This window comes from Mastigoproctus giganteus, chromosome 4 (genome assembly GCF_048544385.1).
Source record: "Mastigoproctus giganteus isolate SK-2022 chromosome 4, ASM4854438v1, whole genome shotgun sequence".
In the NCBI taxonomy this organism is placed as follows: Eukaryota; Metazoa; Arthropoda; class Arachnida; order Uropygi; family Thelyphonidae; genus Mastigoproctus; species Mastigoproctus giganteus.
This window is the reverse complement of record NC_143578.1, coordinates 11,266,190-11,284,382: the sequence shown is the minus strand read 5'-3', so window position 1 is coordinate 11,284,382 and position 18,193 is coordinate 11,266,190. Positions and strand designations below refer to the sequence as shown.

Sequence of the window (18,193 nt, the reverse complement as noted above, 5' to 3'; positions counted from 1 at the left end):
CTAACACAACCCATGTGTTTACTTGTACCGCAATGGCTCCCAGCAGTCTCTGAAATACCATGCATCTTGTTTTTCAGGCTTCTGCTCATTCTAATAGAAGCAGTGCAAGAATCTCTTTCACCTCTGCCAGTGGCTACTGTCAATCTATTGGTCTTTGTCTCCCCCCAAGCTAGCAGTTTTCCGACCCACCTAACACTGCCTCGATAGCATCAGCAAATATTCTTGCACCCTTTCTATTTAAGTGTATCCCATCCCTGTAGAAGCAATCTCTCCTGTTAACAAGTACAGTCCAGGCTGAAAAAAATTCTACCCCTTGAGCCTTGCACAATCTTTCCAGGGCCGAATTGATCGACAAGGCTCTCATCATATACTCCCTCCTATCGTGTCTGGGCAGAATTGCAGACACTTTCAAATTCAACCCTAATTCTCGGCTTTTGTTCAACAGTGACCTGTACTTGTTAAGTAATTCTGCCGGTCTCCTACTCTTAATATTATTAGTGCCAACGTGTACAACTATATCACCTTTTGTGCCCTTAAAAGATGATATTTGCTCTACAACGTCATCAACCTTTGCCCCTGGCAGACATACCCTGGTCCTGTTCCACCTATCTTTTTTACAAAGCATGTTCCCCGTTTCCCTGACAATAGAGTCACCAACAACTACTAGTTCCTTCGGGACCAGCGCATTCTGCCTTGGGGGTTGTCTCTGTGTCACGCGATGCCCAAGTGCAAGCTCTGGCGTTGATGTGGGCAGCTGAGAGCTTGATGGGCCCCTCAATTTAGTTTCTTCGAGGGCATCCACCCTCTCCTTCAAGCTCTCATATAGGCCCACAAGAACGCCGAGTTGTTGCCTGATATCGATACACTCCTTGCATCGCGCACACACAAAGACATCCCCCTTGGCAGTATCATGTCCCGTACCCGATTGCTCTGCAAACATCAAGCAAACAGTGCATTTTATAAGGCTGTGAGTCAGAGGACAACTGCCCCCCTCAGTTCTGCTCTGAGCCACAGCACTTCCAAGTCAAAAGGCCATTATCAAGTCAAAAGGCCTGTTAATGAAAAAAATCTGAATTATTTCATCAATTAAGATTTTTCCATTGAATTTGTCCAAAGATGAGTAATGTAAGCCAATAATATATCACCAGTGGCTCAAACACTGGCAGCATCCACATTGGTGATATTTGATCAGATGAAAGGTTTCAAGATAGTTTAAGAGTTGGCAATTGATGGATTTCACCATTACTTTGGAAAGAAACATAAGTACACCATTTCTAAAGCAGAGGAAAGGATAGACATAAATATAGTGGGGCAATAATTGAATGAGAGAGATTTGTCACCCTTTATAGGAACTCATTGCATATGGAAACTTTCTAGCTAGAAGGAAAACACCAGTGCTATAAGAAAGTATAAGAAGAAAACACTAAATAGAGCAAACTCTAGAGCACAGGTTTTGAGAACAAGAGATGAAAAAATGCCATCAGGACCGGGAACTTTCTTGGCATCAAGGTTGTTCAGAATTCTTTTAATAATCTTCTGTCAGAAAACCACAGGAAGCATTAAGTGGAGTATTAAGTAGGATGCTAATAAGTCATCTTTATCTTTAGCTGAGATTGCAGTAGAACCATTAAGTTGTAAAAAAGGTGGAAGCATAGATGGACAAATTTTGTGGCGAATAACAGGGTTTGACTTCCATTTGGACAAGAAACAAGTTTTTTGTGCATTGCCCATTCAAAATCAAGTTTGTTTGATTAATAATGATTTACCACTGTTGTGAGTTTTAGTGTAGGTTGAAAACAAAACTGGAGATTTGGATACAAGCCAATTAAGATATACTGCATTCTTATCTTGAACAGCCTTAGCACATTTATTGCAAAACCAAGCTTTAGATATAAGATAGAATGAGAAGTGAAGAATTTCATCTCTACAAGAATAATTTTACAAGATCAGGAAATTTAAAACAGTAATGCAACCAAGAAAAAGAGGAATAGAGGACATGCAGATCATTCCAATATGCATTCTTTTAATGCTGAACACCATGAGGCTGAGAATGGTCATGAGAGTGGGCTCCAGGAAAAGATTTACAGTATTGGGTATAGTTAGGATTGTAGTAGTCTGGTAGATAAATGAAGAAGTTTGAATAAGGTCATTAATAATCACTAAAGCCTCAGTATTTCAACCAGGTGCACCTTAGTAACTACAGAATTGAAGTTAGAATTATAACATTAAAATCACAAAGAAAAACTACCTCACTATTAAGAAAATTAGATTTTTTCGAGAAAATCAAGGTTAAAAGAAAGGAAGTCAAAAAAGTTCTGAGTGATTTGTAGATTTGGGTGGACTATACTTTGCTATGCACTGGAAGGAATGAAATCATTTATTCTATGCCAAGTAAGTTTCATTAAACGTTGCACGTTCTAATTCTGCTAGAAAAACTATTACTTATGGAATAATTATAGCATCAGGCAAGAAGCTGGATATTCTTGAAGTAAAACATGAAAGCTTTTGAAGATAACACAAAACATTATCAAAGAAATATAAAACTTACATGATAAATGCAAGACTAAGATAAGAGCAAAGCATAAATACAATGATGACAGTCGCTATGACAAATTGTGTTATCTTCATATATGACATCTGTACTGACAGCCTCAAACAAATCTTCCTGAATTAGCATTTGAAATGGTAGAAAGTACTCTGTAGTTGAAAGGCCAATAGTAGATGGTAGGTTCAGCTTTCAGAAAAAAAAGGAATAAGGATCCTCCAGTGGCAGCTATCCCACAAAAATTAAGTATCAGTGATTCAAGATGGCATTTTGATGAAGTCTGAAGGAATGTTGAATAGAATAGATGATGGCCAGTTGTGTAGTGTAGATTTTAGGGACAATAGAAGCAAAAATAGATATTAATAAATATTTTCCTACCGTAAATGTAGATATTTCATTTGGATAGAGCTTACTTTATTTTTCTTTTAGGTTTTAGTGGCAGCTAGCAGTGAGCTGTCTGGTAGTCAGGGATTTATGTGGTTAGGCAGGGCAAGTTCAGCTGAAAAGATGTGGCAGAATGTGAAACAAAAAGTACTATCTACTGAAATGCATACTTCTCCAGCTGTAACATCCAGTGAGGTTCAAGAACAAAAGGCTGGATCTAAAACCCGCAGGATTAGCAAGGTAAGAATCTTAAATGAGTGATTGAATTTGAATTTTCTAGAAAATTCTCCCTTACTTTTGCTGGATATTCTTTTAGATATATTATAGAATTATAGCACAACTTTGCCCCCATCTTTCCTATATAACTTAGCTGTCTAATTTAAGTGTACTTTGCAAAATAGGTGTTTTATTTAGAAAAATTTTAGAAAAAATAGGCTGACATAAGGTCACTTAACAAATAAGAACAGGTTGCTTAAAAATTTAAACAGTTTTGTAACCTCTTCATAATATGTAAAATTACTTAATTTATTTAGTTATTTAATTTTTTGTTAAAGTTAGCAGTATTTAATATGTGCTCTGTATATCATTATATTGTTTGTGCTCTGTATTTTCATTTTACTGTTTATTGTTTGTTACAATAAGGTGCCATGGCTTATGTGGTTCAAATTTTCAAATGTTATTGTTTTGAAAAATTCCTGAACAAGATATGAAGCAAAATTATTGTTAACATTTATTAAAAACAGACAAACAGAATACATTTGATTTTAGCATTGAATGCAAATCATTGTTTTTGTGTGGAAATTAAATTAATTGTTACAGGAAGTTTCATTACTGCATTGTAGAAGACAAGGTCTTTGATTGGAAAAACACAAATCATTTATTATTGGCTTTCCCATAATTTTTTCTAACACAATTCCAATGATTGGATCTTTACAAAGATGCAAAGATACAAAATAACAACATCAAACAAAGATTTCTACATGTATGTTTGGACTCATACTTATAACAACAGAGAATTTTTTGACAGAGAACATAGGGCTTAAGGTTATTTATAATGTAAAGCTTTGTTCATAGATTTTTTTTTTTTTTTTGTAAGCTGCCAAACAACAAAATTTTCTTCTAATTTTTCTGTCTCGTTAATTTTTTTTTTCTAATAAGACTTTTTCTTAGACAACTTCTCTCTTTCTAGCACATAGAAAGTAACAATGGCTTTACTGTGTTGTGTCAAAGTTTAATAGATTGTTTTTCTGTGAATCTTCCTTTCTCCTTTTTTGATTGTACCATCAATCAAGCACCTTCTTCAACAACACTCTGGTGCCATCATCTGTAATAACTAATTTAGTCTCTGCAAAAATACAGAAATTCACACAAAACCAAAATAAAATATCATTAATTATGCTAGCAAATAGTCTCCCCATTCATGAAAAGGCACCAGCAGATGCTTTGTTACCAAGATGCCATTCAGCACCATTACATATGTCTTCCTTTTTTTTTTTTTTAATGAAAACCCCAAACATGAGAGGTATTAGAACCTATAGTACTTAGTACCATGCTTGGGTTGGAGGTTGAGAAGATGAAAGAAGATATTTGTTGATATTAGACTTGAACTTCTGTAGACTGAAATTTTCAGGAAATACATACGAAAGAAGGTTGTGCCAGAAAATGGCAGTTGAATGAATAAACAAGGAAGATGAAAAGTTGGTTCTGTGAGTTTGAAGTTGGACAGTAAATGGGTGTTGGCTGGTGGCGGCACGTGTTTGGACTGTTTTGAAAGAGAGAGCAGGAATTATAGAAGCCAATTCAATAGAACAGTGCCCATTGAAGTATCTGTAGAAGAGGCATGCAGCAGAAACAGTACGTCTATGAGAGAGAGAGAGAGAGAGAGAGAGAGACTCTGTTAGAAAGGAGTCATTAATTAACCTAACTGACCTCCTCTGAATGAAATCTAGAAGCCTGAGAGAGGATTTGGGGGCACCACCCCAGATGTGGGAACAATATTCCATGATAGGGCGGATTTGAAATTTGTAGAGAGTGAACAGTTGTTTGGAAGAAAAGTAACGCCAAGGGCGAAAGAGAAAACCAAGTTTTTCTGATGGAAAGGAAGCAATATTTGTGCTTGTGCCAAGAGAGATTAGAAGTTAGGATAACCCCCAAAAGAGATATATCATCTTGCCTAGAAATCAGAGTATCACCAAAGATAAGCATAGGAGCAGGAGAATCCCTTTTGCAAGATATAAGACAAGACTGAGTTTTAGAAGGATTGAAATCAACTAAGTTGTCTTTGCCCCACTGTAGAATTACCTGGAGAATGGCATTTAAGGAATTGGTAGTGGATATTCAAGAGTTGAAGCTGATTGAGCAGGGCAAGGTTTCTCAAAATGGAAATTGGAATGCAATGTGCTATCAATGAAAAAAGGTCATTAATATACAAGAGAAAAAGAGTGGAGGAAGGAACTGAACCTTGGGGGAACACCAGCATTAGTGGAGAAGTTAGAAGACAGAGAGCCAAATATTACAAAAAACAGTTGGCAAACCATAAGATGAAAGCTTGTTTAGGAGACCTTTATGCCAAACACAATTGAAAGCCTTTGAGATGTCAAGAGCAACTGCTTGTGTTTCCCCCAACTTTTCCATTGAATTTTTCCATAAATGGGTAACATAAGCCAGAATATCACCAGTGGATCGACACTGACGGAATCCATACTGGTGATCATTGATCAGACGGAAGGTTTCTAGGTAGTTTAAGAGTTGGCAGTTAATTTATTTCTCCATTACTTTAGAAAAAGTAGAAGTAATTGCAATGGGACAATAATTGGATTGGACGGATTTGACACCATTTTTTGGAACTGACTGGATTTGCAAATGGCTGGATTAGCATTAGTAGAGGCATATGATGCAAGAAAGCAAGCTTATGCAGCATCAGCCAAAAAAACCACTCTCATTTCACCCCTCTGTTCGTTCCAAATTCCTGTCCAGCTCAGCATTAAATTTATTTAGGCTATCAACTTCCACGACAAGGGATGGAAGTCTGTTCCACCAACCAACTGCCCTCTGGCTAAAGGCAAATTTCTGCGCATCTATCCTACATCTGTCTTTCCTCAATTTGAATTTATGCCCTCTCAAGTGATTATTTTGAATAAGAGGAAGAAACCCATCAGCATTGAGCATGCTCAAACCATTCAAGGCTTTATACACCTCATTCAGATCACCTCGCAGGTGCCTAGTCTCCAGACACTGTAAGTTGCAAAACTTAAGCCTATCTTTGTAAAAGCAACCCTTTGTTTTATTCACTAATCTTGGTGCTTTTCTCTGTATTCATTCCAGCAGCTCTATATCCTTCTTACAATGAAACCTCCAGACCTGTATACAGTACTCAAAGTGTGGCCTGACCATTGCCTTATACAAGTAGAATAATCACCTCCGTATCCCTGCTAGAAAAATTCCTGTATATCATTGACAAGACACCAAGAGCTACTCTTGCAGACAATCTGCACTGCTCAGAAAACTTCATATCTTACTGCACCGTTACCCCCAAGTCCATTTTGTTCTCTACCACCATCAGTGTACAACACAGTTGATATGTTACCCTTGGGTACTGTTTCCCCATATGCAGTACTTTACATTTGTCAATGTTAAACTTCATTTGCCACCTCTCAGCCCATCTGCTCAAGTTTTGTAGATCCTGTTGCAGTAGCATACTGTCATTAGTGTCATTAGCAACCTTGCCAACCATCGTATCATCTGCAAACTTAGACATTAAGCCTGATATACCATCATCAATATCATTAATAAATACAGAAAACAACAATAACCAACACAGAATCCTGGGGACTCCACTAATAACATTAGTCCATGAAGAGCAGTGTCCATTGATTACCACTCTCTGTCTTCTCCTATTCAACCATCCCTTTATCCATAGCAGCAATTTGCCTCCAATGCCACACTGCTCCAATTTGTGCAGCTGTCTTCCATGTGTGCAACAATATCAAAAGCCTTTCTAAGATCCAAATATATGATATTAAAATTATTCTTTGTATTTAGTTCCTTTGTGACCACATCATATTATCCAATCAGATTTGTCAGACAAGACTTGCCCTTAACAAACCCATGCTCTGTCCGAAATATAACTGAAGTCTTGTCTAGATGATCCTACAGTGCTTCTTTAACCAGTGCCTCCATTAATTTCCCTGCAACAGAAATTATATCACTTACTTTAGTAAAGATTCCTGAGCATTTATTAAAATTATTAAATATATTTATAAATAAAATCTAACTCTATTTCAGAGTTATGTCAGCAAGAAAAATTGGAATTACTCCTCTGTGGAGTAATTTCCAATATTCTCCATTTCTAAATTACTCCATTAGTTGAACTTAATATTGTGTACAACCAGGCAGGAGTAACAGTTTTTAGTCTTGATAATGAAGCTAAAAGAAGCTTTACAGCAGAATGTGTGCTTATGTAATTTAGTTTGAGAAATTTGCTTAGGTGTATCTATACAATTTAATTAACTAAAGAATAAGAATAATCTCTCTGTGAGTCTGATGTATTAATCAGACTCACAGAGAGATTATCTGACCTTGAGCTATAACATTTTTATTATATTTTTCCATACATTGATTTTTCTCATGAAGTAGAAGTTTTGACAGTATGAGAAATGCAATGAAGGAACTTTCAAAGCAAATGCCAGAAAAACTTTTTTTGCAATTATATAACTGATGGAAAAACCTGTAACTATCTAGAGTCCTTAATTCGAAAAATTCTTTCTGTAAGTTATCTTTAAATCTTATATTTACTTATAATAAAATAATAACACTGATATTCCAGCTTAATTGTTAAACCTTATACAAAGTTTAACAATTAAAATTCCAAAACTGAGTCAGTCAAATTGTATTAAGTGAGGAAACAAAACAACAATCATTAAATTTTGTTTCAAGTGGGAAAAAAGTGTGACTGAAAACTGGTAAAGCAAGTGTATAGTAATGATGCTCTGTCTTGCTCACGTGTTGTCCACAGAAACAATCAATGGAACAAAGAATGAACATTAAAATTTGTTTCAAATTGGGGGAAAGTATGACTGAAACCCACAAACCTAAAACGGGTATACGGTAACAATGATCTATCTAGCGCATATGTTTTCATTGGTTTGGAAGATTTTGGGTGTCTGTGAAAATCTGAAAGACAGTAGCATTGTGGATATCCAGCAGTGCTTTGAACTCCATGAACAGTCAAAACAGTTCATATATTGATTGTTGTCAGTGAATGAGTTTTCAAATGATAGAAGAACAGCTGCACATTAACAGAGAAATAATTCATGTTGTTGGTTGTGCTTGAATGATGAACAAAAACTCTGAGATTCAAAGTGTGCAAAGAGTTCATTTAAGCTGTTGATGATGAACCATCCTTGCTCAGTTTGATTATAACAGGTAATGAGACATGGTGTTTTGAATACAATCCACCAAACATTTCATTAACAAAAATCAAAAACGAAATGCAGTTGATCACTTTCTTTGATAGCAAGGGAACCATTCATATTCAGTTTGTTTCATTAGGTAAGACAGCAAACAGGAGTAACACAAAATTTTGATTGTTTGATTTAAAGAATTTGCTGAGTAGTGCTTCAGCTACAAGAAAAATGGAGCTGGTTCCTGTTGTACATCATTGCTAAGCTGCATTCTGCACTGAATATCAAGGAGAGTTTGGCAAAGCATGGGATTGTGGAGCTGAACTACCTCCCAACTCTTATTATTCTGCTTTGACTACTACTACAAAAAATATTGCCTTCATGCTGAAAGGATGCAAATTTGGCAGTGTAGAAGACATTAAAATAAATGTGATAAAGAAATTGATTGATCTAATGGTGGTCACTTAATATGCATTTAAAAATTGCCTCCAGTGGCTCCAGAAGCTACCACACAAGAAAGTAGCTGCTCAAGGTAATTATTTTTAAAAATATTAATAGCATTTTTATTTGAACATATGGTTTCCTTTAATTTGAATCATTCCTGGGACTTAATTGTCAAATCATGTAATACAGTAGTTTTTTAAATTGTAAATATCTCACTGAATGTTAATTTGTTATTTTATATTTATTAAGTGATTTTACTTTTTTTGATATATAATTTTTCATTTAGGGACCATCAAAACCACCACCAGTACCTCAGGTGAACAAGTTTGCAACAGTTGCTGGATATTTCTTTTTCCCACTCATGAAGTATTTCGATAGGTATTTTTTAAGATATTTCTGCAGCTTTATAAATTTTAACTTTAAAATTTTTTGAGAAAAAATACCACCAATCGTTGATTATTTAAAATTTATCAGTTCACTGAAAGCTGTTGATAATTTAAAGTGTTAATTGCCATATTTATATTGTTTTGCTCTGTTTGTGCATATATGTTCTATAAATAAAACAAGATATGAAGGAACTAAAATAACTTAGAGTACCTCTGAATTTCTTATATCTCTTTAATATTATTATTAGTAAAGGTCAAAAGTTGAAAAGAACCGAGGCCATAATATGGTCTTGTGGACTTTCTTCAACAAAAGATTTTAATTCTTAAAGTGCAGCATACTTTGGTGGCTGTGATTTACAACCTTCCCAAACTTCATCTTATCAGCAGACTTGGACATCAAGTCTGGTTGCTTCCATCAGTGTCATTAACAATATCAGAAACTAACACAAAAAAAAAAAAAAAAGCCTACTACTGAACCCAGTAGAACTCAACTCAAAACCTTTGTGTCCTGTTGCTTAACCAAACCCTTTATCTACTGTAGTGCATTTCCACCAAGGCACATCATTCCAAATTATGCAAAAGGAATCCAGATCAGATGATAACACATCTGTCCTCTTTCACAAGTGAAAATACAAACACTCCATTCATTTTATGTCAACTATTTTCCACATATTTCACTTTTTTCTAACTGCTGTTGTTCCTTCTTGTTTCTTTACTCCCATTAGCAAAAGTATAAGCATGGTGGAAAAAACACCTGAGATAGACATTGATGTAATTCAGATGAATGTATTATAACTTGTGAATTTTATTTATTTTATTATTTTTATTATTATTCTTTTTTGTAACAAACATTTCATTGCATTAACTTTAAATAATAGGAAAGCAAAATAATACTAGTGCATTACGTTCTTTTCTCACAAAATTATATTGGAAAATGTTTATCTGTTTTTATTATTTATTTCTAATCTACAACTTGCCATTCTATAAACAGATTAATTGCAATATCCATTATTAATAGGTATGCAGTCCAGTGCAATTTATGGTCAGATAATAACTACATATTATTATAATGCAGGGGCCAGCAACTTATTTTGAGTGATGAGGCATTTTTGATCTAATTTAAAAAAAAGAGAAAATCCGAAGAGCCACACCTCATCTCAAGCTGGGGGGGGGGGGTTTAAGAAATAGAATAGAGTGGGAAAGTGTTTTATTAAAAATTTGTATTTTTTGAAATATTATTTATTTATTAATACTGAAAAAACGTAACAAACATCCACTTTTTTAAAATGTATTAATTTTATAATAATCATGTATAAACTGAATGGCTTTTTTTCTTTTTTTCTTTTTTTTTTACAGGAAGGATAAAACATTTGACTTAATTGGAGGTGACAGTTATGTTCTGGGGAGACTATTATACTCTCTTGGTGTAATCATGTATTGTGCCAATCATATTCCTGTAAGTTCAATCTCTTATTTTAATCAAATTTTCTGGATAGCAATTTTGTAAAAATGCAATTATAAAAATGCAATCAAATGAAATATGCAGTTAAAAGCAACCTCTTTCCATCTTGCCTTGCATAGAAAAAACTCCAAATATAATCTTAAATAACTCCATAAATACCCTAAAAAAGCAAAGGTAGCATAGTTTAATGTAACAAGAATATTACATGAAATGAAATGAGTTAAACTAGTAATCAGGAACTCATTTATTATTTTTTGGTTATAACTGGTTTAGGATTGATACTACATATATAAAACAGGTACCATGTAAAATTGTCAAAGAAAATAAATGCACACCTAATATGAAGGAGGGGGAGGGAATGCATGAAACAGTGAGAATAGTGCATATATGAAGAAATTTCCAGGCTTCATAACGAATTGTAATAGTTTGCATTAGTGAAACTGAAACTAATTTCAAGTTTTCTTCTAATGTGGTTGGCAAAGGGTATTGTAATTATACACAGGTGAAAAAATAGTAGGCTACAAATGCACTTTGCCATGCAGTGGAAAAATTTGGATACAATCTACATCTAAATTTGCAAAGCTGTACATTACATTTTCCCATCTTTGGAACTTCCTCAGTAACAGAAAAATGATTAACTTCAGTAACAGAAAGGTAATTTTAAAAAAATTCAACTATATATATATATAAATTATCTTTCTACTACTGATTACTCAATATATAGGTGTGTAACATATAGCTTTATAAGTTTTCATATAGATTGTATCCATATTTTATGTTTTCATATGTGTGAATTCTTTCATAGTCAGCTTTCAAATGCCAAGATGTTACCTTGTGTTGAGCCATTTTTAAATAAATAGCACTCCTTCAGAAATATTTATTTTGCTATTTATTTATAAGGGTTTCATTTCCCTTACAGGTATTTTAGTGATGCTGCCACTTTGTCATACCTATATCTCATGTGTTAAGTTACTCTCCCTATAAAGGATGCTCCTATCCCTATAAGACTATAATGAAGAGTCTTTATAGTATACCTATGTGAGAAACATACTGGATGCCTTAATTTTACAAAGATACGTACTGTGTGATAAATAAGCATTAGTTTATGTGAATCTGTTTTTTGTGAATTTTTTGTGTATTCAAAAATCAAAAATTCAAAAATTATTTGTTAAATTGAATGTGATAAGGCAGCATGAAGAAGTTGCTAATTTATCTCTACAAGACTTGTTAAATAAATTTGAAATTCCAAAAACTGTAATACAAAGAATATTGGTGTCAAAGGAAAAGATTTTGGAGGAAGGAAATCTTCCAAATGCAAATAAATTGAAAAAAAATCCATAAGCCTGACTTTGAAGATGTTGTTCAAAGAGTTTTAAAACGGATTAAAGAAATTGACAGTCAAAATGTTCCACTTGATGGTCCCTTAATTCAATTAAAAGTTCAAAATTTTCCAAAATTTAAATGCAAGCATGATGCAAGTTTCAAGGTCATTCAGGCAGAAGCTGGTTCTCTTCAGAAAGCCAACACAAAAGAATGGCATGATATAATAATACGAGGTTTGTTTCAAGATAACAGTCCTGAAAATATTTTTAATGCTGATGAATCTTCTTTATTTTGGGAAGCACTACTAAGACGTTGGTGTTCAGGCTTCAAAATGACAATTGTCATTTGTCAAATAAGAGTTGTCAGGGTGGTTGAAATTATTTGTGGAATAAAAAGTTGCCAGGGTGGTAAAAAGGAGTAAGCAATAAATATCATTTTTAGTAGGTGCAACCATGGATTGCAGTGAAAAATTGCCATTAATATTCAGTGGTAAATCAAAAAATAATGTTTTCCAAAAAAGCAAGGAAAACTACAAAAAAGGATAACTACATGCTCTCTCCTAACTTACTTTCCCCAAAAGCTGTTAATTTAATTTTTTTTACCTCTGAACACAACTTATGTAACACACTGATGGATCAAGGTAATAATAAATAATTTTAAAAGTTTGTATCGATTTTGTAATTACAAATTATGCTACTTTTGACAATGATGTTGTAACTACCGAGCCAGCAACTGATGAAGAAATAATGGGAGGTTAAAAATAGTAACGTAGAGTTGGACAGTGATAATTCTGATAGCAGTGATGAAATCATTATCCATAATGTGATCACCCATGTTAAGGCAATCAAAGCACATCAAGCTTTACAGACTATGCTGCCTTTATACTTAATGAATCAGGAAGCTGCTTCTGAAAGGCTTAAAAATCTTTACAATATTGGAACTTTTCTGACAATTTTTAGTGGTTAAATTAAATTAAAATTCTGTTTATCATTAGTGTATACAAGTAATGATACTTTTATACAGTAATGACGAATAGAATTTTAATTATAAGATTTTGGTGCATATAGATATACAGACATTCCTACAACTAAAATTCTTCCACACTCTGAGCTATTAGTGTAATACGAGGGCAGGAGTGTATTTCTATCCTAATTTCACCTCCCGTTAGCTAAACAGCCAGACAATGGCTTTTAACCATAATACATTTCAACATTTCATATACATATATATATACTTACTAGCTCTATCTATGCAGCCAGTTGCAAGATGGGCGAGTAGTTTCATACAAATTACTTATACAAAAACCTCACAAATAACACATATACACTTATGAGCCGAAACATTACAAACAGCAAGTTGTTATGCAAATCAAAGCAACTGCAGATGAACTATGGTGCATGCGTGGGTTGGGATGTGGTATAAAAAACACCTGATACTGAGCTCCGTTAATCATTGTTACTCTTGTTCTTCAGATGGGAAAGGCCGCAGACTTAAATGAGTTTGACAAAAGCCAAATTGTAATGGCCAGACAACTGGGTCAGAGCATATCCTAAACGGCACGGCTGGTGAGGTGCTCACAGTCAGCTGTGGTTAGTACCTACCAAAAGTGGTCTGAGGAAAGAAACCCCATGAACCGCTGGCGAGGTGTTGGACGACCACGGCTCATTGATGCTCAAGGTGAGCGAAGGCTCTCTCAGATGGTACCTGCCAACAGAAAGGCAACTGTGGTGCAACTCGGCAGTAATTGGAATGTTGATGATGGGAGTCATCGAACCCTGCTGAAAATAGGGCTGAGTAGCCTCAGACCACTCAGAGTGCCCGTGCTAACCACGGTTCACTGGTGACAGCGTATACAATTGGCACTCGAGCATCGAAACGGGACCTTGAGTGATTGGAAGAAGGTCGCCTGGTCTGATGAATCATGTTTCCTGTTACACCATGTGGACGGCTGGGTATGTGTGCATCATTTACCCGGGGAAGGGATGGTGCCTGGATGCACCGTGGGACAAAAACAAGCTGGTGGCGGTGGAGTCATGCTTTGGGTGATGTTCTGCTGGGATACCCTAGGTCCAGTCATCCATGTGCCGGGCACTCTGATGTCTACCACCTACATAAACGTCATTGCTGAGCAGGTACACCCTTTCATGGCAATGGTCTTCCCCTCTAGCAGTGCCATCTTTCAGGAGGATAATGCACCATGCCACACTGCTCAGATTATTCAAAACTGGTTTGCAGAACATGAGGAAGACTTTCAGGTATTGCCCTAACCTCCAAATTCCCCAGACATCAATCCCATCAAGTATCTGTGGTTTGTGTTGGAACAGCAACTCCAATCTGCGGCTTCTCAACCACAGACCTTACAGGAGTTAAAAGATCTGCTGGCCACATGTTGGTACCAGATACCACAAGACACTTTAGAAATCTTGTAGTGTCCATGCCTCACTGGGTACGAGCTGTTTTGGTTGCACGTGGAGGACCAGCATCATATTAGGTAGGTGGTCATAATGTTTTGGCTCGTCAGTGTGTGTGTGTGTGTGTGTATATATATATATATATATATATATATATATTTTTTTTTTTATCTGTGAATGCACATATATATATTCATCATACATATAAGTGATTTTCATGTGTGTGCTTTGTGGAGTATACACATATACATTTTGAAGGTCATTTCAGATAATGTGTCCAATTACATAAGAATTGTCTAGAAATCTTCAACTGGGTGCTGCTATGTCTAATCTGTACTTCCAAATAATTGTAGATAGAGTTTATAACAGGTTGTAGCAAATAGCTTTGAAAATCTGAAGAGAAGCTCACATTGTCATTTGTCTGGTTTGGGCTACAAAAGCTGAAATTGAATCAAGTGATGTTGCATCAGAAGAGGAGAAAAAGCAGTATGCACTGGAACTTAAAAAAACAAGTTTGACCTTCTGCAGACTGCTCAGGACCAAGGTATCAACGAAGAATATTACAACTTTTTGAAAGTGATAAAGCCCAAGAAACTTATAGGTAAAAATAAATCCAAAGAACAAAAAATTAGTCAAGAAACACTTGTCATGATGAACCGAAGACGACAAATGAAGAGCAAGATAAACACTGACAGGAAAAATTGAGTATACTGAGTTATGCAAAGCCATTAGAAAGAGACTCAGAAAGGACATGAGAAGATTTAACACAAGAAAAGTAGAACAAGCATTAAGGAACAAAGGACTTAAATCAGCAGCCATGAGCAGTAATACAGAAAGATAAATGATACTAAAAATAGCGATGGTGTACTTATAAATGGCAGAGAAGGCATAATTCAAATAGCAGAAGACTACTATAGAGAATTATACAAGGAGCGAGGGGATGACGCCAGCAGTGGGGAAGATGGATCACAAATTAGTAACACATGTGACATACCCGATATCCTTCCTGATGAGGTAGAACATGAGTTGACGAATCAGAAAGCCCTAGGGGAAGATGAAGTTACTGTAGAGTTGTTAAAATTGGGAGGAAGAGACATGACACAAAAACTGGCAAGACTCTTCACAAAATGCATTAGAAAAGGTGTGACGCCTAATGAGTGGAATAATGGAATTATAGTTTTGCTGCATAAGAAAGGAGAGAAATCAGAAATTAGAAATTATAGACCAATTAGCTTGTTATCCCACATCTACAAGTTGTTCATAAGGGTCATTACTAACAGATTAGAAAGAATACTTGATGAGAATCAACTGAAAGAGCAAGCTGGTTTTAGGACAGGATTCTCAACTATGGATCACCTTCACATAATATCACATCTAATGGAGAAAGCAAATGAATATAAAACACCATTATGCATAGCATTTTTGGATTATGAAAAGGCATTTGACTCCATACAGTATAAGGCAATGTTTTGGGCACTGGAAAGACTAGGCTTAGATACCCCATATATTATGATTTTGAAGAAAATATATGAGAACACTACCTCATTTATTAGACTAGACAAAGACAGTAACAAATTTAAAATTGAAAAAGGAGTTTGACAAAGAGACACAATATCTCTGAAGTTGTTTACTGCTGCCCTTGAGGAAGCTTTCAGAAGATTAGACTGGTTGCAGAAAGGAGTCAATGTGAATGGAGAGTACCTAAACCATTTACAATTTGCAGATGACATTGTGGTGCTATGCCAAGATCCCAAAGAATTAGAGGAAAATCTTAATCAGTTATGCAGAGTTAGTAAGGATTTTGGACTGAAGATGAATATGGCTAAAACAAAAGTAATGATGAACTACTCGTCACAGAAAGGGATATAAAGATTGAAGCAGCAGTAATTGAAAAGGTGGAGACTTTTGTACTTATCTTTGACAAGTCATTAGCTGTAATAATGATAAATGACTGGAAGTCAAGAGAAGAATAAATTTTGGATGGATAGCATTCAGGAAATATAGTCACATACTGAGAAGCAATATCCCAATTTGTCTGAAACGTAAAATAATGAACCAATATATACTCCCTGCCATGACTTATGGAAGTGAAACTTGGGCACTCTCCAAAAGAATGGAAGAGAAGCTGAGAACTAAACAGCGAAGAATGGAACGAATTATATTGGGAATCACTGTTAGATGAGAAGAGAAACACATGGATTAGGCAGCAAACTCAAGTAAAGGACATTCTTATGAAAACTAAAGAACTAAAATGGTCTTAGACAGGAGACACAGCTCGAAGACAAGATGACAGATGGACTAAGAAAATAACAGAATGGTACCCAAGAGGAGCTAGAATAAAACCTGGAAGATGACAGAGATGGACAGATGAAATTCATGAGTTTGTGGGTAGCAAATGGATGGCCATTGCACAAAACAGAAGGAACTGGAAAGTTGCTGGAGAGGCCTTCATCCTGCAGTGGATTGAAAATGGCTGATGATGATGTTGCATAAATAAATTGTATATAGGATTTTACTGCACCAAAAGAAAAATTTTTTTTTCACTATTTTTTTTTTTTTTTTAATTATTATAATTCTGACAGATTTTCTTTTTCATCTGTTTTTAAATTTTGATTTAATTCATCCCAATAGTTTCACTCTAATTTTAGGCAGTTAAGTCAAAATAAGAACAAGTTAATTTTATTGAATGTACCATAGCCTAGAAGTAACAGTTGAAAGGTCCATAGTGTCCAAGGCAGGGAGTCAAGTAATTTACAAGTAAAGGAAAGATTTTATGTACAATAGTGTAAATGTTCTGTTCAATGTTACTAACCTGATTTTGTGAAAAAGACAAAAGACTTTTTATATGATTTTAGTTTCTCTCATAACTACCTTTTCATCATTAGCCAACTTTAAATTACCTGTTTCTATGCACTGAGTTTCTTTCAAATAAACAGCCTTCCACTAAATAAATATACCTTATGACAGTTTAGTGGGTTTGTCACTTACTACTCATTTGTAAAGGTCCACATTCATATCCTTTCAGACTTCTTTAGTCAAGACTGTAGCTGAGCCGAAGCACTATTCTCCCCCACACCTCAAGTTATTCTGAGTTTTTCAGATCAACAGCTGAATACACTTTTGTAATAATATAATGGATGATAAATTATACAAAGGCATACACACTGACCTAACTCCAAAATTATGTCATCTCTGAAAACCAAAAATTTTAAAACAATAGCAAATACGAATGAATATTTATTTTATAGCATCACCACTTGACCACTATTTCAGCAGTACTATTACCACATGGTGTCTCTCATAAAGGTGCTTCCTTCATGATCTAATTAACAATATCCACCTGTTCTTTGAGAACTGTTTTAGTGGTGGTACTGCTGAAATAGCTCTAAGAATGTGAAACATTCCTCTGAACAAACTGCAAAATACTCCTCTTTGGAGATTATATTTTATTTGAAACTAGCCCAAATACATTGAAACCCTTCTATAATTAAAAGTTGTCTATTTATCAGAGTAATGTTAAAAGCTTTTTATATTTTTTTTCCTAATACTAATAACATTGGAAATCATTTAATTCCTTCACATTCTAGCTTGCAAGACACATGGGAGCTGCTCTTTTGGATTTCATTTGGGCACTAAAGTATCACACTGATCCGTAAGTGTATTTTTTTGGTATTTTAAACTCTTCACTACACATTTCACCTTTTTTGTTTCCAAAATTCCAATTTTAAATGAATATTTTTTAACTTTTTTAAGTTATAAGATATTCATTTAAGTGAATATCAAACTTTTTTACTGTTAATTGTGTTTAAGGTTGGAGAAATAAACAAGTTATAATG

General features: G+C 34.8%; 1 protein-coding gene across 1 annotated transcript in view; it reads left to right on the top strand.

Moving 5' to 3' along the window:
- The window catches only part of LOC150086403 (telomere length regulation protein TEL2 homolog), an 81,648-nt gene that overhangs the window by 49,075 nt on the left and 14,380 nt on the right, over positions 1 to 18,193 (top strand). Inside the window, exons 15-18 of the mRNA XM_090371301.1 lie at positions 2,975 to 3,169; positions 9,062 to 9,153; positions 10,518 to 10,617; positions 17,945 to 18,009. Of these exons, the coding sequence (XP_090227427.1) occupies positions 2,975 to 3,169; positions 9,062 to 9,153; positions 10,518 to 10,617; positions 17,945 to 18,009 (452 nt within the window). The remainder of the gene's footprint in view (positions 1 to 2,974; positions 3,170 to 9,061; positions 9,154 to 10,517; positions 10,618 to 17,944; positions 18,010 to 18,193) is intronic.